Source organism: Astatotilapia calliptera, chromosome 4 (assembly GCF_900246225.1).
Source record: "Astatotilapia calliptera chromosome 4, fAstCal1.2, whole genome shotgun sequence".
Lineage (NCBI taxonomy): Eukaryota > Metazoa > Chordata > Actinopteri > Cichliformes > Cichlidae > Astatotilapia > Astatotilapia calliptera.
In genome coordinates, this window is record NC_039305.1 from 28,299,187 (window position 1) to 28,325,271 (window position 26,085).

Below are 26,085 nucleotides of genomic sequence, written 5' to 3' on the forward strand. Positions count from 1 at the left end.
TGCTGGCATCATCCCATTTTGATTAGAGGAGCTTTAATCAGAGTTTTCCATTCCAACATTACTGAAGTCAACAGTATTTCTTCTGTCTGGTTCATCTCAGTAAAGGAAGGTAAAGTGGTGAAGAACTAACTAACTGCTCTCCCTGTGCAGAGATTAGTAGGTTGGCAGGATATGATGACAGTTAGGATGTAGTGTGGAGGGACGTATGTAGTTGGTAGGCTGACATCAGTCACCAAAATTGAAAATTACAACCACAAGAAACAAGCTAAACTAAGGACTTCCAGTGAAGATGTTCCCAGGACTGCTTTAGAGAGACAAAACTAATTTGTCTGCTGTTGAATAACTGTTATTTAAAGCCTTAACATATTTACCCTTATTTACAAAATATTTTTTCACAATTTTTTACTTTTACGATCTACATTTTAACAAATATTACTACTTCCTTCTTACTTACATATTCTAAGCAGGCTCATTACTTTGAAAATATTTCAACATTTAGAGGGAGAAAACATAACAGACAGGCAAATCCTATTGCAGTCAGAGATTATTCATAGCACTGTGCTCAGATTCAAATCACCTGCATCAATGTCCACAGTTTGTGGAAGCAACTGTAAATATGGGGAAGTTCACAGTAATGCACTGTGTTTGACTGAAAGCGGTTGTGGCATTCATTGTAATTAATATTAATTAATAGCTTGTCTATAGTGTTTGGCATCAGCAAAGGTGGCAGGACAACACAAGAGGCTTGGTCAGAGGCCAACAGGAGTGACACAGACCCTGTGGTGGGACCCAATGCAGACTTTTGTAGCAACCTGGATAAACAAAAGATCAGACTTTATTCTGGTGGAATACGGAGTCCTTGAAAAAGTCCTAAAGTCTCCAAAACACACACTCACAAAGCTGAACAAAACAGGGAGAACTGAACAGACTGAAATCACTGAATATTACAGATGATCTGACAATAAAGAAAGGAAGACAGTGTGATTGGGGCAGAGCGAAAACACTAATTTGTCTGCTGTTGAATAACTGTTAGTTTTCAGTTTGCAGTTTTCAGTTTTATTTGTCATATGCAAGTTAGCACAGGGTCAACATTGCAATGAAATGTGTTTGACGAGCAGCAGTCACTCAGCAGCATGATACAGTAGGAGAAAATATAATAAAAGAAAAGAAAATATTAAAGAAAATAGAAAAATAGTAAGGAGCCAAATATTAGAGAGACATGGTAAAAGAGAAAAGATGACTAAATATATATGTATCTATAAATATAAATATATGTACACTAGTGATTAAATAAGAAAATCTTGAAAAGAAATATGACGGGAGGGCAGATGGGATATTGCACAGGAATGAGCAGCAGAAAATTACAGTATTGCACTTTTTTAAATATAAATATCAATGACAATAAAATGGAGTGACCAGTGCAGATTAAACAGAGTACTTGTGAAGCTGCAGGGTAGCTTCTGAGTGCTGTGTTGTGTGTGTTTAAGTGTTGTGGTTGAGGTGTTCTATGGCTTGGTGGTAAAAACTGTTTTTAAGTCTTGTAGTCCAAGCAGACAGGCTACTGTAACGTCTGCCAGATGGTAACAAGGAGAAGAGCTGATGTGCTGGGTGGCTGTGGTCCTTGATGATGCTGTGTGCTTTACGGAGGCATCGCTGGAGATAAATGTCCTGAATGGCAGGAAGCCTCGTGCCAGTGATGTGCTCTGCTGCCTTCACCACCCTCTGTAGTGATTTACGGCTGCTGGCAGAGCAGCGTCCGTACCAAACTGTGATGCAGCTCGTCAGCAAGCTCTCAATTGCACATCTGTAAAAATTTGAGGTGATGTTGGCATTCATGCTAAACTTCCTCAGCCTCCTCAGGAAGTAAAGCTGCTGGCGAGCTTTCCTGATAGCAGTGTCTGTGTGAAGGGTCCAGGAGAAGTCCTCAGTGATGTTGACTCCAAGGAATTTGAAGCTGCTGACCCTTTCGACCTTGACACCTTGATGTGGATGGGCTGGTGTTCTCTGACTGGTCGTTTCCGGTAGTCCACTATCATCTCTCTAGTTTTGCTGATGTTGAGAGTCAGGTTATTTTCCAGGCACCACTCGTACAGCGCCATCACCTCCTCTCTATAGGCCGTCTCATCGTTGTCTGTGATGAGGCCTATGATGGTTGTGTCATCCGCAAACTTGATGATGATGTTGGACTCTTGTTTAGCAACACAGTCGTGTGTGAACAGGGAATATAGGAGGGGGCTAAGCACACAACCCTGTGGCGTACCTGTGTTTAGGATGAGTGATGATCCTAAACACAGGACCAGGTGTGCTTACCAACTCTCACCACTTGGGGCCTGTTTGTGAGGAAGTTTAGAATCCATCTGCAGATCGGTGTTCCCAGCCCAAGGTTGACGAGCTTCGTGGCAAGTTTTGAGGGGATGATGGTGTTAAATGCCAAGCTGTAGTCGATGAAGAGCATCCTTGCATATGTATTCCCTTTCTCCAGGTGAGTGAGGGTGGTGTGCGTTGCCAGGGCGATGGCATCCTCTGTGGCTCTGTTTGTCCGATAGGCAAACTGAAGAGGGTCCAGTGTGTCAGGGAGGGAGGAGCAGATACGACCTTTGACCAGCCGCTCCAGGCATTTCATGATGACGGATGTCAGTGCAACAGGACGGTAGTCATTCAGACAGTAGACCACTGATTTTTTGGGAACGGGAATGATGGTGGATGCTTTGAGGGACGTGGGGACCACTGACTGCCTCAGGGAGAGGTTGAAGATGTTGGTGAACACCTCTGCCAGCTGGTCGGCACACACTCTGAGTAGCCGGCCTGGGATGCCGTCTGGTCCTGGAGCTTTGTGAGGATTTACCTTTTTAAAGGTCCATCTCACAGCTTCTGTTTTCAGAGTTAGAGTTGCAGCCTCACTGTCCTCCTGAGGGTAGAGGATCTGCTATTATTATTATTTAAAGCCTTAACATATTTACCCTTATTTACAAAATATTTTTTCACAATTTTTTACTTTTACAATCTACATTTTAACAAATATTACTACTTCCTTCTTACTTACATATTCTAACCAGGCTCATTATTTTTAAAATATTTCAACATTTAGAGGGAGAAAACATAACAGACAGGCAGATCCTATTGCAGTCAGAGATTATTTATAGCACTGTGCTCAGATTCAAATCACCTGCATCAATGTCCACAGTTTGTGGAAGCAACTGTAAATATGGGGAAGTATAAGTCTTCTATGTAGAGAAGATGGAGTGGGAAAAGTTTGTTAATAACTCCTTTAGTACATCAGCAAGAAAACTTGGGATTGTCTTTGTTTGCCTTTCTGTATAAGTCACTGCTTGAGCCTAACATCTTAATCTTATTAATATTAGCATATAACCAGCTGTTGTTGTTTACCTGGGTTCTTGTCAGCTGTCTGGAGATGGGATGGGAATCTGCTGACAATAAGTAATTATAATTATATCTGTAATAATCAATGTTTTAATGTGTTAGGGTTAGGGTCGTCACCTTTGATGACTTAGACCTCGGAAGGTTTGTTGTCGTATATATGTGACTTTGGTTGGTTTGACTTCTTTTTTATTTAATGTCTAGAACTACCATGCACCATGCAAAAAAAAAGCTTTTGCTTTCCAAAACCTTTCAATGACCTCACTACCCTTTCTGCAAGAATTTGAGTAAGTCACACTCAAACAAAAATACCTTCTCCTAAAGCTAAACACATGGTGGCAAGCGTTTTGTCATGGTAATTTGAAAGACAGACACACACTTGGTTTCTTCTTTTCTCTGCCATTCTGAAAGCAATGAATGTCTTCACTAGATTGGAATCGGTGTGTGTGAGTATGTTCATTTTCTCTCTCTCTACAATTCCATTAGCTACTCTCTACTTATCTGTTTTTTTCCTGTATCTCCATCCATCCACTCTCAGGTCATTTTAAGGTTGGAAGGAAAACTGAGCTGCCTGCTTGCCACTGATGAAAATCTCTCATCCTCCCATCACTTGCTGTGTTTTCATCTTCACATGTATTTCCTGTGTTTCCTCTCCTCTTTGATCTCTGCACTTGTCAAAGCTTGATAAATGCATATGTACTGAATCTTCTCTTGCAGAGCTTACGCCATTCCAAAAGAGCTGCATTCAATATTTTTACTGGATTTTGCAAGTACAAATGTAAAAATAAAGACTGGTCTAGAAACACAGGCCCCAGAGAAAGCCTAAAAGCAAAACTGATACGTTTATATATACATGGATCAAGCTTTTCCACTTATGAGCATTACAAAATATCAGATTCTTTGATTAAAAAGTCAGAGGCGCAAAATTATGTGCAAGGACAGGAAATCAGTTTAGTACAAAACTGAAGCTATATTTTAAGATTGAGTCTTGGTTAAATATTTGCTTATTTTAAAGATGTAAGTATTAATGTATTTCAGAATTTATGTATCGACTGCAATAATAAAGCTCGTTGAAAGATAACTCCCATTTCAGCCTTCACCTGGATTCTTGTCCATAGAAACTAACGCTAGGTTTGAATGTTTAAGTATTTTTCCTGGGTTTTTTTTAAGTATTACTTTCCTTGTCTTTCCAAATTGTTTTCCACCCTTGTGCTTGTCACTGATTGTGTTTATATCTTTTTACTCTTGTTTATAAGATGATCTTTGTGTTTTGTCCACATGTCACCAGTACTAGTACTAGTATTCACTGGTGTGCTCCTCATTTGGGTTTTTGCCATTGCTGCTTTTAGTTTGCTTATCTAAAAAAACTAAACTAGCAAAGGCTGCTTGTATCTGAATTATTTTTCACCCTTAAGAATTGACTTTTATATTGTCACTTTTGCTTAGCCTTTTTACATAGACCAGTATGCAGGATAAAACAAAAACTTTTCCTAATGGGAAAAGTAGTGTCGGTGTGCTCGTAAAGTGGTGCCTTACCTTTATTATGTTCTAAAGGTTGAGTGTGGCTAAGGGGTTATAACAGGTTGACCTGCATGATAGCCAATTCAATGCTGTAGTCTCTTAGGAATGATAGATAAACAAATGGTTCCTTCAGCTGCCACCTTACATCTAAAAATTATGTGCAGTCAGCTGCAGGGTCGGGGTTCAGGAATTTCACAGTGTTGATTATTGAGATTTGCTTCATATCACCACTGCACCAGTCAGTATCAACTCTCTCTATCTCATGCTCGCACAGCATGTTAAGTGTTGCGGTGAACTGATGGTGCAGCTGATGTTTAGATGTTTAACTCACCATTAATATTGATCATTTCTTTAGATGGTGCATATGTTCAGCTGAGTGTGTGCGTGCGTGCGTGTGTGTGTGTGTGCGCGCGCGCGCGCGTGTGTGTGCGTGCGTGTGTGTGTGCGTGTGTGTGTGTATGTGTGTAAGAATTCCAAGCGGTAGATTTGAAGAAAAGCAGCAGTGAAGTTTTGGTTTCCATGAAACTTGGGTTTATGATGTAGGCCGGTGAAGGTCAATCCTATGTCTAATTTTACTGTTATTAAATTATTAATTCTTGGTATTACTTTTTTTATCCTATTAAATAGGCTCTATGTGGGGAGTATACACAGTATCTATTCTTATCTAGTTGTATAAAGAGCTTTGAGTGCTCATGTACAGTAGAAAAGCAAGTCCATTAAGCTGTTTTCATTCTTCAACTCCAACCTCTGTCAGGATATTCAGACTAGGATACTGTCCCAAGTTTGCTCTTTCTCATGTGAAGCAAGAGCATGCAGGAGGCAGAACACAGACAGGTAACTCATTAGTTGACTACTTCTCACACCAAGAAGGTAGGTGAAAGGTCTTTTTTGTTTTGTTTTTTAATTGACAGAAACAGAAAATCTAATCTTATTTTATCAGACAAATCTACCTACAGTCCCTTGACCTGAAATCCTGGACTGCAGCACTGCGCCCTCTGCTGCTTGAAAATAATATTTAACGGAAACTAGTCCCTTTTATTAGGTTTGGAGTGGTGCACAAGAATGTTGAATACAATTTTATTTTTTAAACATAATTACAATTATAATTACTGTTTTTGCTTTCATAACATTGTCAATAATAATAATAATAATAATAAATGTGTCCGTCTTCTAATTTTTGTATATTTGTACAGCAAAAAAATGAATTTAAAAGAACTGAAGACATACTTGCGTCAGTTGCTCTTGAATATTGTTATATTATAATGTGTACAAGCACATGTAAAAGGTGCGTGTGTGTGTGTGTGTGTGTGTGTGTGTGTGTGTGTGTGTGTGTGTGTGTGTGTGTGTGTGTGCATCTTATTTGTATATTTTTATATTATTTATATATATTTATATTCATTACAAGTAACCCTGAAATATTAAAAATAGCATTATTTTAATAATTAAAATAACATTCATATTCAAATGAATATCATGAATTATAAAATTAAAATACTTGTTTTTAAATATATTCTAATGAAAAGGTGTGTGCAGTAATTGCATAACATAATGGTAAATTAATAACAGAAAAACAAATAATTTAGGCAATTTATTTAGAGATGTAGGTTTTCTGGCATAGAATGAGTTGGTAACAGAAAATACAGAAAATAGTGAAAGATCGATGTTTCAGACGGAAGATTAAAATAAATAAATAAATACATTCAGAATAGAAATAAATCTTTCTCCTGTAGCCAGGTTGCATATTTAAAATTATATCATATTGTGTTCACCAAATGACATTATATTTATGTATTTCCACACCATTTAGAGAGGTATTATATTACTTCATTTGGGTTCTTTTATGGTGTTGAAATCCCCTGCTGATGCTCTAGTGCTCTTACACACCAGCAGTCTGTGGTGTTCAACAGTTCCTGCAGTTATTTAGTGTTCAGCATTCTCCTTGACTTTATTACCTCAGAGCAGAGCTTCCCACGCATTCACTTATGTGTCACTACAGTTTTTCACTTCTACATTCAAACACACAAAGAGTAAACAGCTGTTGTATATTTGTAATGTTAATAAGGATCACTGCGGCTTGTGATATCTAACAAAAAGTTTCGCTTTCACGCTGGAGATCATTTACGCGAAGCCTCACAATGCCGACATCTGGTTGTTAGTACTGGCACTGCAGTCATAAAACATGACGAACATTATCTTTCAGTATAATTAAAATTAAATACATATTTTTTAAAGGACATGGGGAGAAATGAAATGAAATGTGTAATGAAATTATGTCTGTCCAAACTTCATATATATTTATATTCTTCCTATTGCTACATTTTTTTTTCTTTACATTTTTTCACTTTTTACTCTTCTTAGCCTGTCTGAGACTAATTTGTTTCCTAGTCCAACAGTCAATGATATTTTAAGGAAGACCTCCTCCTTTTGGTTTTCTTTTTATATGACTGTGGGGATTTGTTTTGGGGGGGTTTCTTTTTTACTTTTTTGTTTGTTTTCATGCTTACCCCATCACTGTTTTGTATTGCTATTTTTAATTTTAGATTTTAATATGTTTCTAGATGTTTATCCTGTGACAAGATGTTTCCTCTAAAAGGCTTTAAATGTTTGTTAAAATGTTCATTTTAATAATAGTAGTAGTTGTTCTTCTTCTTCAAAACAAATACTAAAAGCTGCACCTTCATTGTTTTGCCACTAGATGTGGTAATTGTATAAGTTTAGCCAAATTTTAAACGTCAGGACTTTTATAAATACTTTTTGCAGCCACCAGTTGTCGTTTTCTGATGGAACTACAGTCATTATATGGCTGTTTCCATTTTTCTTATACTCAACAGAAGAACTGTGATATAAAGATGAACAGGCTCTTTATATTACTTCCGCTCTCTTCCACTTATTCAATTCAGGTTCGAGGTGGGTGAAGGGTGGGTGGAGCCTATTCCGGCTGCCATAGGGAGGGAGGGTGCGTCCTTGATAGCTTGCCAGTCATTCTGTTTCTCTGTGTTAACCCTGTGACAGACTGGCAACCCATCCAGGATTCACCATGGTCTGAGTTACTGGTACAAGAGCCAAGAGAGCAGCCTCACCCTAAAATCAGCAAGCTCTTTTAACTCCGGTCCTGCTCTTTCAGACTGGATTATGGGCTAAGAACGACAAAAATGCTTCATAGGACATGAGAGCTGGAAGGCAAGTTAATTCAAGAGAAATTGTAACGCACGTTAGTGTTCATTTTTGCCCAGCGTAACACGCACATTTCAGTGCTCACAGTCCTTTTATTTATACTATAACTTATTTGTACTGTCTGCTCCAAGCTTTCAGTTCTCCTGTAGACAACATTTTAACACATAGCTTTCTATGAATTGCCATCTTATTGCAGTGGAGGAGTTTGTGTCTCCCAGTGATCCCAGGAGCTATGTTGTTCCATGGCAGATTGATCCCAGGTGAAGGGCAAGACTGCAGTCGATTTACACTAACCTCCTGATAGAGTCTCTAGGGCGAGCATCTGGTGGGCCAAAAACACGACATGGGAACGTCTTCCTGTGAGTCCACCACCCACAGAAGTGGCCGTAAGGGGTTAAGTGCTTAGTGGATTGGGTGGCACTCAGAGGTGCAGGTCCTGATCCAGTTTGCAAAACAAGCTTGTAGTACACAGAATTTAACCTCACTGGTGGGGAAGGAGCCTGAGCTGGGAATGTGCAATGTTGACTTGGAGAAGGCATTCAACCAGGTTCCTCGGGGTATCTTGTGAAAAATGCATACATTTACCTTCATCCTGAGAACCAGGGATAGAAGACTAAAGAAGAACTACTTGTACCTGTAGAATGGAAAAGCTCCTGGGTTCTTTGAAGTCTCCAATATCTGGTGCACTCTGCAGGAGAAACATGTAGCTATATAAAGAGAAAGGAAACAGTCAGAGAAACTCTCCTTTTCAAATAATAACAGGAATACAGAAGGGAACGTTATTACGTTGTGTTTACTTAGTGCAAGCCAAGTGGGAACTTCTGGAGTTGAAAAATGATGCCTGCAAAGAAATACCAGAAACTGCAGTTTCTGTAAGCGAGTCAATCTCCATACACAAGTTACTGTTACTGCCATTACTACTTATGTCCTCTAAATTTTTTGTTTGTGCTGTTGGTACCATTTTGCATTAGATCACTTTTTTTTTCTTTTTTTGTGAAAATAGCTTTATCCATCATCCATCCATCTTCTGCTGCTTTTCCGGGTCTGGATCGTGGGGCATACCCAAGCCACAAAGGAATGTAGTCCCTCCAGCCTGTCCTAGGTCTGCCCCAGGGCCTCACACCTGAATGACCAAACTCTTCACCCAAAACTCTTTACTAAGCTGCCAGAAATCTATTTACAGGCAGCTCATTATAACCACAAGGCTGGTCACATGGGATGTATTTAAACTCTGCATCGAATTCTAACCCAATTCTATTAGCCAGGTATCCGAGGAGATATGCATCACTGATGTAACTAGGCTTACCTTTGCATCCTTTACCATTAATGGAGGTTCTATTTAAACCTCATTGGACCATTTTACCATTATGTAACATGATATCCAGAAGCACTGCTTTTGCATTTCATCTCTGCCAAGAGCATGGCCAGGGATTGTTTGTTTTAGATAATCTCCAGAGTCAGCATCCTGAAAGAAACTGGTTTTGACCAGGGTTAACATTATGTCTTTGTCTTATGGCATCTGTCTATTATACACTGAGTAGCTGTACAAAAGAATGATAAATAATCAAAGTAGTCAACAAATAATTAATAAATATGTATGACTTATCACGTATAGGTATGGTTCTTAATGGTATGGCAAATGTTTTCCTAAAGTGAGGAGTGCTAACTAAGGGTAAATGTGCCCAGAAAAGCATCCATTGTTACCTAAAACAAAGAATTCAATTACTCTCAGCAAGCAAGGAAACACCTTCATTACAACATAGAACAGGATAAAGGACATAATAAATAAAACTGAACTGAACTGAATTAATGGTGGGACACACTACAATAAAACAGAGGAAAACCCCAACAATCAGACAACCCCCCATGAGCAAGCATTTGGTGACAGTGGGAAGGGAAAACTCCCTTTTAACAGGAGGAAACCTCCAGCAGAGCCAGGCACAGGGAGAGGCGGCCATTTGCCTCGACCGGTTGGGGGTGAGAGGAGGGAGACAGAAAAAAAGACACCAGGGTCACCTGATACAGCCCTAAGCTGTAACAAAAGGAAAAGTCTTAAGCCTAATATTCAAAGTAGAGAGGGTGTCTGTCTCCCAAATCCAAACTGCAGAAGAGCTTCCTGAAAGCTGAAAGCTCTGCCTCCCTTTATACTTTTAAACACCCAAGAAACTAAAAATAAGTCTGTAATCTGAAAGAAAAGTGCTCTGTTGGGGTCATATGGTGCGCATTAGATCTTTAAGTTAGGACAGGGCCTGATTATTCAAAATCTTGCATGTAAGAACAAGGATTTTGAATTCAATTCTTGATTTATAAGGCAGTCCTACATATTTGTTTAATATGCCAACGTGTTGAATGTGCACATTGAAGGACATAAGGTGGTCAAAAAGGACTCCAGGATTTCTCACAGTGTCATAGGTGAAAATTTCTCCATATTACTGTAAGCAAAAATAATACCATTCAGCATAAGTATGTATTTAGAAAGTGTCTGTTTCCTTATTTAACATCTTGCATTTATGCACCATGCATCAATAATACCTAGTGATGACCAGATGACACCACAGGAAGTCGTGAAGTTTCCTGTGTAATTGGTTCAGAAAAAGTGTAATTTCATGAGGCTTCAGACCCCCCCCCCCCGGTCATAATCTTTGCTGTCATTTCAGCTGTTTATAGTGGCCTCTTGGGTGTCTTATAACAGTAACACTTGAACCACCTTCTATAACAGCGAGGCCTCAGACATGATCAGTGACATCACTCACCCTGAAAGAAACAGGCCATGATATGTGCTTTATAAAAAACTTCCTGGATTTCTTGATACATGCTCCAAAGCTTCGGCACAGTACATCCCATCACTAATGATATCTAGTGATGGGTTAGAGGACACCTCACGGAGTGTGTGACACAGTTTCCCTTAATATTTTGACATTGTAGTGACATTGTTTTGATGTGTTTCTCGTAGCTAGATTTAAGAATCATTGTAGCAACCCAGATAAAGAGTGTGGAGAGGGTCAGAACTTCGTTCATTCATTCTGGCATCTGCACACCAAATGAGTGATGAATGATCCTGTTTACATAATCAGCTGATGATGAAGTGCTAACTGAATAAAAGAGAAAAATATTTATTTCAGATAATTTGATTATAACAAAAAAATAATAGGATTAAAAAATACAGTGTCCAATGCAAAATTTACAAAAATATGTTTTGCAAGCAAGTATAAGTGAAAAATTGAGATCAAAGTCAAAGTTTTGTTCAGGAAATGGGTGCTTGTGACAGTGGGAGTGCTTGTGTACTTGTGTGTGAGGGGAGAAAGTACGGTTTACACATTTTATTAATAATGAGAATTTTTTTGTAGCGTATTGTCACTGAGGCAATTTCAAGTCTTAAAAAAAATTAAAGCCAATTTGTAGAAGTGTAGTAAGTGTGTTTTTGATTCTGTCAGTATTCTAAGGTATCCTGCCCTGTGACGGATATCACTGGATTCAATTATCGCAGTTGTATTAGAATTCATTCTGTTTTCCAAAACTTCCATATATACCTGCTGCCATAGATTAACTAAGAAAGAAGATGTCTGAAATGGGTGCTAATGGTAAATGTTGTGATGAAGGTCCAGGTTGTGCTTTTTCCAATCTTCTCCCAATAGCAATTGATGGGGTCAGCTCAGGGCTAACACATTTTATTGCTTCATTGACTTTAGATGAACTTAGAAAGAAAAGACTCTTGTATCTGGGGTCCAGCCAGGGCTGGACTGGGACAAAAAATTGGCCCGGGCATTTTGACTAGAGACCTGCCCACCAGGTATTATAGGAAAAACCATAAAGCCTTTGAATGAAAACAAACACTGTTATCACAGTGATGTACACTGTCTTGTTGGTACATATGTATCAATCTAATAAACTTAAATCTACACCATCCTCCCTATTCTGGTATTCTAAACAGTACCCGAAAGTAGACTGCTTGGTCGAGTTAACCTCCTGAACTATCTACAACACATGGTGAAAACCTGAAATTAAGACAGAGAAGACTAGAGGTGAGACATGATAATTACTGATTACTGATGACAGATTGAGATATATTTTGATAAACCATTCATTTGCCACATCAATATGGCAGGGCAAAATATTTTTTCTAACATGGCAACCTTTAAAAAGTGAAAGGAGATAGAAAGACAGCTGAGAAAGAATAAAACTTAATTGACTTTTTGATGGCATTGTACACACAGTACTGGTACAGTATCTAGAAAATGTGGGAAAATACTGGCATCATATACAGTACTTACTTCTGAAGAAATTATGATGGGACCCTAAAAAAATTACTATGTACAATAATGGATTTCTATATATTTTTGATCAGATGAAATCGTTTGTTGTAAGATTCAGATAATTATTTATTAAAAGTGAGACATTTCAAATGAGAATAAGAAAGAAAAGTATTTTATTTGTGCCCCCCTTTCTGTGTTAATGCCCTACCTGGGCCCCTGGCAAAACTTTGCTAGACCCGCCCCTGCACAGTTACCAGCTGTCAGCTACTTAGAAAAGGATCCTGGTGTTATTTCTCAGAAACAGTTCATAACTTCTCCATCACCTGTTCAGCTCTGATGATTCAGTAAGGACATCTCCTGGTTTCATCTTCATGTTTCCTTCTCACCAGATAACCAAACCGATATCATGACCAGCAGCTTTTACAGCTGTGGCTCCAGCAAACATCAGCTGATACTAGAAATTAATATTAAATAAATTCTAACAACAGCTGATCAAGTTTAAACATGCTGCTGCTGTTTAGCGCGACATCCACTGGTTTCTGGGCGATAAACAAACAAGAGAGAGAAACACTGATCAGCTGATCATTGATCAGTTTCATGATTGAAGTAGAAACAGGAGAGGGGGGGGGGTGAGAATGAGAGGAGAAGAGGCAGCTGTGCAACAAAGACACAGAATAACTCCAGCTTTGTGTCTTTTTCATTGTAGCTGAAGTCTGGGACAAACTGTGTTCCTTTTCACCTCAATACGAAATGCACAATATTTTCTCTGAATACGAGACGATTCCGTTTTTTACGGGACGGTTGGCAACTCTAATAACTAACCTTATAAATAAAATAAGATAAAAACAAGTTCAACATCAATAATATCATAGCACCCGCCCAGCAGTATATAAACTCCGTCATGCTAGCTAGTACGCAGTACGAGTTATTGTAACTGACTGTAAAAAGTCAGCATAACGAAAATAAACTACACCTAAACTTGGTTTATATCTGACCCAGATAGACTGCAGGTCATAACTTCTTACCTGAAGTTCAGTTCACTGCCTCAGGTCTCTGCTCCTCCTGCCATTCCGTCATCCACCTGCCAGTGTGTTGCATCTGCAGGCTTCCACCACTTGCTAATGTTACTGAATCTGTGGAAGCTCCGCCATAGCCACTACCAAACAACTGAGTTATTTTTACACATCTCCCTTCATCTGGCCAATCCACCACCTTTCAGTGTTTATACCGTTACGGAAAAAAACGAAAGAAAAAGACCATCAGCCCATAAAAATGAAAAATCAACAAATGCCCGGTGGGCCGATGGCCAGTCCAGCTATGGGTCCAGCAGTGTTTCAAGTCCCGTCAAGCTGAATGGTTCCAGACTGCGCAGTGTATCTGTGACTCTTCTATGAGTTTGTCATTGAGCTGTGTTGCAGTTTGTGTGAATACAGGTGAGGCATTTCGCTGAAATGCATTGTCCAGCATTTGTAGTATGGGAATGATCCATGAATCCTAAGGGTTTTTTTTCTTAAGAGAACTCCACTGTAGCTTGATTTATAGGAGTGAGTATGCTGAGTGTTTTCCTCTAGGCAGTTCTGCAGGATTTTTTTTTTTTTTTTTTACCATAGCTGCATCTCTCACAAACCTGCTCACAAACCTGCTCAACTCTAAGGATAAATTCTAGTAGACTCGCAGGTGTCAAAAGGCCCAAAAGCAATGATGAAATTATCAAATCAATTCAACTACTCGATTATTGAGAAAGAAAAAATACACACACACACATATATATAAATTAGTGATGTGCGAATCATGAACGAATCATTCAATTTGAAAATCACTTTACTGACTCGTGAATCATGATTCACAAGCCCAACTGACTCACTGACTCATCCCTGTTGCTGTTAGCAAACTAATTTCATTAGTAGAAATATATCTAGCTGCTCTGAACTGGAAGAAAAACCCTGAGTAGAAAGCTCACATCAATACAATAGCTCCTCGGTTCACAGTAGCATCGCTCTGCAAACATGCTAACAGCACATTTGAGTTACTCACCCGCTCCCTTCCTGTGCTGAATCGTAGCCAGTGTTGGGGAGTAACGGAATACATGTACCGGCGTTACGTATTTAAAATACAAAATATGAGTAACTGTATTCTGTTACAGTTATCGTTTAAAAAAGTGATATTCAGAATACATTTACTTGTCGAATTAAAAAAGGATTACATGGCGGTCTTTTCCTGCTTCATATGTTAGGCTATGCCCTCTTTATTTTTGGTAATTCCACGCCAGTGGAAACCCAAACAAAACATGCAATAACAGGCTCTAATGCCTGGGTCTCAATCTTGCGGCCCAAGTCACCCCTACTTGTGGCCTGCATAAATGATGTGAAGAAATATTTTTTTAATTATTATTAAAAAAATTATTTTAATGGGAAGGCAATAGGCAGAGTGTTGGCCCTAAGGAATGTAGCCTCATGGGCAGTGTAGTTTGTGGGGAGAATGGACTGCCATACCCGTTTATGTGTCTGTGAGAGTGAGGGAGGGAGAAAAAGGAGAGCCAAACAGTACGAGTTGTCACCAACCAGAAACGGGAGATGGAATCATGTAGATATAATAATAACCAGTGCAGCCAAAAAGAGTGCCTGACGAGCCCATTTGTAAGTAAGCTATTGAGACTCGACTGTACACTGTGTTCGTGTTTTCCTCCGAAACAATAAGTTCAGTTGGAGCAGCCTTTCAATGCCTCTCTCTGTCTCTCGTTAGCAAAGTTGACCAAGACAACAAAGTAAAGCTATTTTTTGGCTACGAGCCCGACACGAACCCGACGTATTAGCCAGAGGTCCCTTTACTACGTTTTGGAGCCGCGGACCTGTTTTATATATGCGCGCAATAGTTTTCTATATGAGATGACTGCAAAAAGTTCAATCTTTACCTAATGTCCATCCTATTGTTACTCATTTTATATTAAGATTTAAAAATCTTGTTGATATTTGTATGGCGAGTAACCTTCAATAATAGTAATAAATCACACAGCAATAGTACATCCATATACTTGTAAAAAGCATGATAACATATTAAGTAATAAAAAGTATTCAGAATATGTTACTCTCATTGAGTAACGTAACAGAATAATTTACAAAATACATTTTGGGGCATGTATTCTGTAATCTGTAGTGGAATACATTTCAAAAGTAACCTTCCCAACACTGATCGTAGCATAAGCAAATCACTCACTCACTCCCCCCCCTCACAGCTTCTTCTTCTTCTTGGTTGGCAACCAATGTTAAGGAGCATTACCGCCCCCCTGGCACACAGCTCAGTGGACATTTAGATGAGAAAATATATATTTGACACATTTAAGGAAAATACTAATAAAATTAAATAAAGATAAATAAAATAAATGTTCCCTTTAGAAATATTTTTTTGCTCTTTTATGCTCTATAAAAATAGTTTTTTTTTTCTTTTTCAATCACTCATCTTAGCAGTAGGATTTACATGAAAAGAGAAATAAATTAAGTTTGAGGGAAAATGTAAATTTTTTGCACTCTCTGGCCAACTGACTCAGTGACTCAAATGACTCAAAAAAACGATTCACTTTGGTGAGTGACTCATTCAAAGTCAGTAAAAATTTACCATCACTAATATATATACAGAGATGTGAAGAAGATAGATAGATAGATAGATAGATAGATAGATAGATAGATAGATAGATAGATAGATAGATAGATAGATAGATAGATAGATAGATAGATAGATAGATAGATTCTTCACATCTCTGTAATAAATAACTTTACTGTGTCACCGATTACTCTGCAAAGGAAAGTTAGTCAACATCCAACGACACGTGTTATAAACGGGGAAGCTATCCATAGAAGCCAAAACATTTTTGTATGCTCTGCAAAGTCCAAGGGCACTGGCTCATTTTCGAAGCCTGTCTGAAGCGGATATGAGAGGAAATGCAGGTTTTAGCGTCACCACATTACATTCATTTTTATCTCCTTTGGGTTGCTTGGGTTGGTTATCGATAGTTTAGGCTGCATCAAAATGTTACTTAATCCACTGTGGTACTGTTCTGAACAAACGGTTTAAAAGAAGGCCAAGCTCTTATTTCAACTCCCATGCCTTGCTTGTAACGTTACCTACTGACGTAACATCCGGTGGTGCTGTTGGCGGGCAGAAGGTGGTCGTGCGGATTGTTAGCATCGAGGCAGAGGCTATTGTGTGACTCATTAAGAAAGCACGTTGCAAATATCGTTCTCGAGCACGCTGCAAAGCCAGCTCATATTCTTGTGTTGTCACTGCCGTGCATCCAGTTTCTTTACTCGTCTGTTGGATACGGCTAAATCTCCCTCGGGCCTGCCATTAAGCCATACAACCGCCGCGAAGCTTTCTTTTCAAAGGTAAGGCTCGTGTTCGTTAGCATTTTGAGGCAAAACGTGCCCGCGATCTGCCTCCTGCCCTTCGCTTGCAGGAGGCAGATCGTCTGGCTAGTCTCCGTGCTCATGTTGTGAACTTTACATTTCTGGCGAGTCCAGTTCAAGTAAACCCAACTAGTCTGGAAATTATATTAGCATTCGTCCATTCTTAAGCTAGTGCTGCGCAAGGAGCTCACGTCATGTGCATGCATAAGGGACAAACTGCGAGCCACACTCGTTGTCTTTGGCACTTGAAAATAGATTGGAAACACTGGTATTGTTGTATGTGTGATTACAAATTCATCATTGAATTTGTGTGTACAGGTTGTCGCAGTTTGCGTTTGCAGGTGGTGGCATGCTGCAAACTGCATTCATGGTGATACAGGCAACATGGAGGCGGGCGCTTTTCTTCGCTACCAAACCACCAGACTCGAGAAATTTAAACGGCGTATCATTTAGGATTTCGCGCTAGAAATTTGCTGCCGACTGAGGCTCATCTCATATCATTAGTCTTTTAAAGAGTGAATAGGAAAAACGTATTAGTTGACACGTATGTAGGCAGTGTGGTCATCGGCGTTTTACCGCCTCGGTGCATTCATCTTTGATGCTCGAAATCGCAGGGAAAGTTTAGCCTGCAGTATAGGCGAACAACCATTTGTTGCTTCAGCTGGAACCTCTGCATGCCATTAAACAGTGATTTGGTCAAGCCATTAAGCCATCAGCACCGTCCTCTCTTCCTGGCTAGTATTTACTGTATTATCCTATTTAGTATTCTCCTATTTGCCTATGTTGGTTCCACAAAATTGGCCAACTAACACTCTCCAAACTTTATACCGTTTTCATAATTTGCATAATTCTTACGATCCCCCACTTTCTGTGTGCACATTGTGGAAGCAAGAATACTGGCAAAGTTCTGAGAACCCAGTTTTTAGTTTTATTTTGTTTTGGGAGTTTTTGTTTTTGTTTTTGCTCCAATGCATGCATTAAGAGCAGAACAATCCTTAAATGATCATGAACTAGGGTTAGGGAAGCTATACTTTAAACAGAAACATGTCAATGCACAAACAGGGCTAAGTAACATTTGAAAAGCTGGATGGAAACCTGCAGATGCAGTTAGTAGTGTTCCAGCTTATGGTACTGTCTAAGAATGCTGTCAATGTAGAAAAAAACAGACTGAGTGATTGTCTGCAGTTTGGAAATGGACCAGTTCCGAAAAGTCCTGTAGCTGGTCATGTTTTAATGACCTGGGTGCTTGGAGGAATTTGTTTCTTGAGGGGGCTGGGATGAGGAGAAAAGAGAGGGGATCACATTCCTAACAAAGACTGTTTTCACCATTTGAGTTCACCTGTGACGCAAACTGGCTGAAAGAGACCTTGACTTTTTTTTTCCTTTTTTTTTTTTTCCTTTACCGACAGTAAGGTTTAAATGAGAATGATCTAAATGTATTTTAGATAAGACATTTAGATGCAGGTAACCCCAACCTTTTAAACAGTACATTTGAATAATGAATGAAACTAGCACCACTGACCAGCAATGGGTCATATGTTTAATTTTTATGATTGTTAATGTGCAACTTGTTTAAGGTTGGAGAAACCTGCAGAATCAACTTCTTGGGATTTCCTTGCCTGGATGATTGAGCATGCATCAAGACAGTATGCAACATATAAGTGTAATCTATTGACCTGTAGAACGAGTTGTGGGGAAAAATAATTTGGTAGTGTAGAAGCATCATGCATTTTAACTGAGAATCATCTGCATGAACATTTGTTTTACCTGGAGACGGCCCTCTCACGCAAATTCTAGATGTTCAGTCTCTGCTAAACACATAGACCCACTTTTGTCATCTACAGGCTGACCAATTGCTGCTGATCAGATATGCGCTGTCAACATTTCATAGTTTTTGATCAAGGAGATAATGCAGACCACAAAGTAATATTTTGATGTCTTTTAATTGCAATGATACTTTTAACTTTCTAACCAGTTCATTATAACCTGTGCACTTTTCCTCCTGGGACCTTCAGAGGTTATCTTATCAGACATCAAGCTGGCGACCCAAGCAGGAAAGAAGCCCAAGAAGGCAGAGGAGGAGGAGCAGCCTGCAGCAGCTCCACCACCAGCTGCAGGAGCAACAGCAGCCCCTGTAGCAGGAGCAGCTGAGGAGGAGGAAGAAGAGGAGTATGTGGTGGAAAAGGTTTTGGACCGCCGAGTGGTGAAGGGCAAAGTGGAGTTTCTGCTCAAATGGAAGGGCTTCTCAGAGTGAGTGCAAATGTATCTTTCATATTTTAGTTAGATTCTTTATTCTGACACATCTTTATCAAATGTAGTGACTAGTTTTGTTTAACTGTGTTCAATTGAAAAGTGAACTTTACAAAACTTTAACTTTTTAAAATTAAATGTCTGAGGTTTTGTTTTTTTAGCTTAACCAAATTTCAGCTTTTTTTGTAGCTTTTATATTTGTCATGGTGACGTGCTCATTGAACAAGGCAATGGACTGAAAAATGTAAAAGAACTAGGGAATACAATTAGGCATTTTAGATTAAAGATTGATTTAATTTGAGCTAGAATATCTGCAAATCACATCTTTCCATCTGCACTCATGTTATCTAGTGAGGACAATACATGGGAGCCAGAAGAAAACTTGGACTGCCCCGACCTTATTGCTGAGTACATGCAGAAACACAAAGAGAAGGAAGAGAAAAAGAAGGAGAGCAAACGGAAAGCAGCCAGTGAAACCTCGGGAGATGGAGAAGAGCGAGGAAGCAAAAGAAAGAAGGAGGAGGTGAGAACCTCAGTAAAGAATCTGAGCAGTCAAGCTCCCCCCGCAAAAGTTGTTTGTGTTGTAAATCTCCCCACAGTTGCTTTAACCCTCCTGTTATGTCTGGGTCAAACTGACCCATTTTTAAAATCTTTAAAAAAAATAGTTAAAAGGGTTTTTTGAGTATGGAACTTCTTGTACTTGGCTTAATGAGGGTAATCAACAAATAAAATAAAAATGGTTCATTTACGTATGTGCACCCCGAAGGCCCATTAGGCCCTAATGTCACAGTGGATGAAAGACTAGTGGCATTTCGAGCTCGCTGCCCATTCAGGCAATATATGCCTACCAAACCAGCCAAATATGGCATAAAAATCTGGGCAGCATGTGATGCAAACACTAGCTATGCATTGAACATGCATGCTGAAAAGCTGGGTGGAGGAGTCCCAGAGAAGAATCGGGGCACAAGGTCTCAGGGAGCACAGCATAACATGTGACAGTTTTTTCACAAGCTACAACTTGGGTCAGGAGCTTCTAAAGAGAAAGACTACAGTGCCACCTAAGGGGGGGTGGACAACTTGGACAAAGTCACAGTGTCCTACAGGACCAAGCGAATGACTGCACGCTGGCCACTGGTCATCTTTTACAACATGATTGATTGTCCGCCTATGACGCATTTGTCCTTTGGACGGAGATCTTTCCTGAGTGGTACATGTCAAAGCTGTACAAGAGGCGCATCTTTCTTGAGGAGCTGGGGAAGGCACTTGTGGTACCTCATATACAATGGAGGCAGCACATGCCAAGGACCCCACCTGCTGCAGCTACAGTGAGGGAGAGGGCTTCACCCATTACACCAGTGCTTGAGGTAAGTGTGTGTCTCTGTGAGAGTATGTTGTGTGTGTCTTGAGATCAGCAAAAAACATAGTAATCATCATCCTCTTCTTTCTAGATTGCTGCTGGTGGGAAGAAGCAGAGATGCCAGTTCTGCAAGCCATCTGATGATGTCAAGACAAGCATGACCTCTGTAAAAAGTGCAAAATTCATTTGCACAAAACATTCAGTGATGACATGTCCCTCATGTGCTGTGTAGACACATGCACCTGTTTCAGTTCCACCTATTAATTTTTGTGTATTTCTAGTTCTAAACATTGCATAGTGTTGCTGTCACAACATTGATGGTCTGTCACTAGTGTACTGTGGCGACTCAGACACACACACTGTCTTCATATTGCTAATCTTGTATTTTGATCCTTTCTGGATCTAAAACAGTACTTAAATAAAGTTTACTTTCACTACAAATCCTTTTGAGTCATTAGTTTTGATTTTAAGTCAGCGGGTCAATTTAACCCAGAAGACATGTCACATGTTACTTTTTCTGCATCACTGCATAAAAAAGAGAAAAATAGAAATTGTAAAATAACTTTAAAATAATCAATTTCATGTAAAACTATTGATATATGTTGATCTTTCCAACATACATTAAGTTTTAAAATGTTTTTTATGAAAAACGAGTGAATTATCCTAATTGAACCGTGATCTGTGAGGGGTATACACCATTACACCAAATATTGATTGAAATGGTTAGTAATGGAGTTTATAATGAGATATAATCAATGTTTATTGGGAATTTTTTGTTTTCTGAGACTTTTGGATAAGTAAACATGCCCCAAACATCATTGGTAATCCTGAGAAACAGTTGCTTTAATGTCTATGGAGTGATGTCCCCTGCCTGCTTGTTTTCCTTACCTTTTGTCAAATGCCTTCCTGTGTCTAGGGTGAGAAAGCCAGAGGTTTTGGCAGAGGACTGCAGCCTGAGAGGATTATTGGAGCGACAGACTCGAGTGGAGAGCTGATGTTCCTTATGAAGTGGTAAGTTTTCATTGTCACAAACGTATCATAATGAATCCGTTATTTCTCCGCTCTGTCATTTGGAAGTTAGAAGTTATCCAAATTCAGCGAAAGGTCTTATAAATTCATAGATGCAAGTTATTTTTTCCTCTCACTCTGGATTCCAGAGTTTATTGTACTGTGTAACTGAGCACTTTATTAGGGAAACTGTGAGTTTTAATCAATTTAACTCAAAGAGCTTTTGGTAAAGCTCTTTTATGGGTTTTTTGTTACTCAAGGTTATTCATTTTACATTTTTGTTAATGATTAGAAAAGTGATTATTGTTTGGAAATTCCAGGAAGTACAAATAAGCCTGCAGACTGAGAGGGAAGTGTTGTGAGGTCTAAGATATATTGGGTCCTGATCATTCAGGGCTGTTGAATGATTTTAGATTAAGAGAAGGATTTTAAGTGACAATATCCCATCTAGGTTATCTGTGTCTGGTTGGACTGGGTTGTTCCTGAGATTTTACAGCCAAATAAAATCATTTTGTTTTGCATGGATATGGACATTTACAAGAAAAGATCTGGCATTTTTGTCAATATTTAAGAAGTGTCTGTAGTGTAACCACATCTACAGAATAATATACAATGTATTTTCAGCACAGCATGCATGTACGCACCAGCTGTCAGAATATAGCTGAACAGGTGGGCCTATTAAAAAGGCCAGTGAGTCCATTGGCTATGGCTTCAAAATAAGAAGTTTGGTTCTTGACATTAATGAGATTTCTCTCTTCAATAAAACTCAACAGGAAAAACTCAGATGAGGCTGACCTTGTCCCAGCTAAGGAAGCAAACGTCAAATGTCCACAAGTGGTCATCTCTTTCTATGAGGAACGCCTCACATGGCACTCCTACCCCACAGAAGAAGAGGAGAAGAAAGAGGAAGACAAAAAAGACTAGATTTTTTGGGGGGTGCAAAGAAAAAAGGGAGGTGCAGGGCAGGAAATCAACTGTGCCCTGGTGAGGTGTCATCCAGGTTGGTCAGCTCTAGCAGCAACTTTGGCAGCAAAAGCAATGAAAAATATCTGCCAATGTGGCTGACAGAGGGGGAATAAGAATTGTTTTCCTGCCCTGCAAGGAATTCTCAAAAGATGGTCCCACCTGTATCTTGGCCGAAAAATTTTTAATTATTTATTTTTACCATCTTTTTTTTAAACAAGTATGCTGATACTTAACTTCCTCCCTTAACCCCCACTATGTTTACCAATATTCAACTGAAAACAGTGGAAATTATGAAATTTTCTCCTACACTTAGTGAAAAGTGGCAGCCAGCTGTCAGCTTACCTCTTTGCCTTGAAGCAAGCTCAAAATTTGGCTGTGATTTGTAAGTTTTTCTCCTCCAGTCACTGTTCCTTATTTCAGATATCTGTTTGAAGAGGGGGGAGGAGGGGAAAAAGAAGAGGGGGGGAGGTTGTAAAAGAAGATCACAAATTGTGACAGACAGGACAAAGTTTACTTCCTGCTTTGTCAGGATACAAAGGTGGGAAATTCTTTTGAATGGGGATGAAGTGAGGAGTGAAAGAATGGACAAACAATGTCCTTTCAGTGTCTGTTCTTTGTGCCACCCATTTTCTCATTATTGTTGATGTGGTCATTTTAATCTCATGCATCATTGACTGTTCATAGTGATAGGTTAGACTACATGAGGGGCCTTAATCATCCTACCAGCCAGCGTGGCAGCTACGGATGTCACAGTACAAGTGGACCAGGGAATTTCCACTATTCTGAGATGTGGATTTAATACCAGTCAATGTATTTTCACCAAAAAAAATGCAGTATAGTTGGACATTTTGACACTCAACTACTATGACAGTAGCTTCATGTTATAAGCTATGTGTTGGGATAAACAGGCTCTTGTTAGCCGCTAGTTTACAGACATTTCAAGTGGTAAAGGTTGTGTTAAATGTGAAGAGTGGAGTATGTTACCTGCTGTTAGTTGCTGGTTTTGAGTCCCAAACTGCAGCCAGTATTACCATGTTATACTTGGTTGTTTGGTTACCTAGTACTGTCTGGTGTGGTTATTATTTTAAACGAGCTGCTTGTGAACATTGTATGCAGTGTTTCCTGAAAGTTACTCTCTCCACTCTGTCTGTACTCAAAACTATTTTAGTGATACTAAAGCCCCTTTCAGATACATTCTGTCAAAGTTGTTACATTGTTACTAAAACATGGGTCACTGATACATACAGTTTCCAAGAGCCTTGTGTCTTGTATGCTAAGACTTCATGTTTTTTGACAATGTGCATAGACTTGAAGTGCTGCCAGGGTTGGAACATGTAACCTCTGCTGCGCACACTTGGTGAGTCGGATCTTTCTTCTGAATTTGTAAAAGGCGAAAGAGACTGAGACATGGGGGGACATTTTGGTCCCATCTATTCATGTGATCTTCAGACCTGTGCCCTGTTAGTCTCAGTCTGGTAATAGATAGGATTTTTTTTTTTTTTTCAGGAAAAAAGTGCATGTCTGGAAGGGGCCTAAGTTGAAAAAACTCACATCTTGAGCTCTCCTAAGAAGCTGTTCTGATTGGGCAAAACATTTAAGTGAACTAAGTCCACTGAAGGTCAGCTGCTTCTGTAGTCTTGGAAAGAACAGGAAAACGGCCATATGAACTGCTGAACTATAAAGGCAGCTTGTTAAGTTTGCTGCCACTTTGGCTGGTAGGTGGCGGTGTCTTCTGACTCGATAACAAACAAGTGGGTTTCACTGCTGTGGCAGATGGCTGAAAGTTTGTCAGATGATCTTTATTTCCACTAATTTGTTTTTATATCTTCACACACATTTACCTGTGTTTTGTAGGCTGTATTATTTGAGCTTGCACTGCCCGGGCAACACTTAACATACAGTATTCTTTCACATTCTTTGCTTGACACTTATTTTGGTGAATAAATTAGGATGTATCTTTAAAACTTTAGCATGCTGAGCAGAATCAGTTTAAAAATACTTGTCAAGTGTTCTGTGTTGAATGTAGCCCGGTTGTGTACATGTATGTATACTGTATTAAAGTTAGAACAGTAGCTGGCATATCTGGGTAAGCTGGTTCAAAACGGTTCATACTTCAGGTGGCGTTTTGCTGTGCCTGTTTTGTTTTTCGCTCCTTTTATTAGCCTTAGCCCTGACTGTCACATATGGAAGCCGTACAAGAGTACTTCATGCATACACAGACTGGGTAAAGGTTGCAACAGTTTCTTGCCTTTTAAATCAAACACAAGAGGCTAAACTAGTCTGGTTTAAGTTTTTACTGTGAAGTCCTGACACGTCCTGCATCCTGACTACTTCACCACTGACTGGAAGGAACTGAACTATCTGCACCCAGGTCTGCTACTTAGGTTTTCTCATCTTGTGTCAAACTTTTGTTGTTGTGTTTTTGTTTGTTTTTAGTGGATTAGCTTGTGTTGTCTTGTTGCATGTTCATTTTCCTTTGCTATGTTGGCATCATGGCTGATCTACTTTTAGCTGTTTTGAAAAAAATAAAAGGTTTTTGTTTTCTAATTATTTTGGGCTTTGGACTCTCAATTACTTTTTAAAGGTGCACACAAAGATGTATTACTCTGACCAGAAAAACTGCAAAAGCAGAATCTCCATACAGTTACCAACCAAGACACTTAAAATGTGTTCTTTTCTAGTAGCCACTTTTCTCAGTATTAGCAGATGCAGAATAAGAAAAGTAGTGGAGATGCTGAAATAAATATCCTGAGTTGTTAAGTGCAGATTAAGATTCTAGATTCTGTATAATCTAAGATAGGGATGTGTCTGTCTGCCATAACAAAACAAAAAGGTTTAAAAAAAAAAAAAAAAAAAAAAGCCTTTCAGGCAGGGTGTAGGCCAAAGCAACAGCTTATCTGCACCTAGCCTTCAACGCCTAAATACAGAGTTTAACCAACCACATTTGTTGAACTACTTCTAATGGCCGAATACTCAGGGGTTGCCACAATAGATCTTCTACCTCCATCTCACCCTAGCCGTAGCATCCTATGTCGATGTAGCATCTGCATGTCCTTCAACACATATTAAATCTTCTGTGTGGTTTTCCTCTGTCTGGCAGCTTCATATTCAACATAATTTGTTGAATATATTCACTATTCCTTTTCTACATGTGTCCAAGCCACTCAACCCTCTGACATACTCAATTCTAATCCTGTCCATCCGGGTATCTAACAATGAAATCCCTAGCATCCACTCTCCAGCTCTGCTTCCTGTCTTTTTATTTTGACCGGCACCAAACGATACCTTATAGCAAGTTTCACAACTGTCTTGTAAAGCTTCTTTTTCACGCTTGTTGTTGAAATAATTGAGATGAATGACATTAGATCATCAGAATTTTATCATCTGTTTATAATGTCTTAGAGGTCACATGCATGGAACAAAGAGCAGACAGATTAAAATTATTCCAGACATGTACTTAATGCATTGTGACGAAAGGAACAATATTTCACTTTTGGGAAAAAAGATTCTTTAAAAATTAATTCCATCCATCCATCTTCTTCCGCTTCATCCGGGGCCGGTCGTGGGGGCAGCAGCCTAAGCAGAGAAGCCCAGACCACATCCTCCCCAGCTACCTCCTCTAGCTTATCCAGGCGTTCCCAGGCCAGTCGAGAGATATAATCTCTCCAGCGTGTCCTGGGTCTGCCCCAGGGCCTCCTCCCGGTGGGACGTGCCCGGAACACCTCACCCAGGAGGCATCCTTGTGAAATGCCTGAACCACCTCAGCTGGCTCCTTTCG

At 39.4% G+C, this 26,085-nt stretch overlaps 1 protein-coding gene across 1 annotated transcript; it reads left to right on the plus strand.

The window, feature by feature from the left end:
* The first annotated feature begins 2,696 nt into the window (after positions 1–2,696).
* On the plus strand, positions 2,697–24,857 carry cbx1a (chromobox homolog 1a (HP1 beta homolog Drosophila)). The gene is made up of 6 exons (XM_026163600.1): positions 2,697–2,833; positions 5,654–5,733; positions 18,742–18,976; positions 19,328–19,499; positions 21,250–21,344; positions 22,115–24,857. The coding sequence occupies exons 1-6, from the start codon at positions 2,697–2,699 to the stop codon at positions 22,263–22,265; spliced, it is 870 nt and encodes a 289-aa protein (XP_026019385.1). The 3' UTR covers positions 22,266–24,857.
* Positions 24,858–26,085: the final 1,228 nt, after the last annotated feature.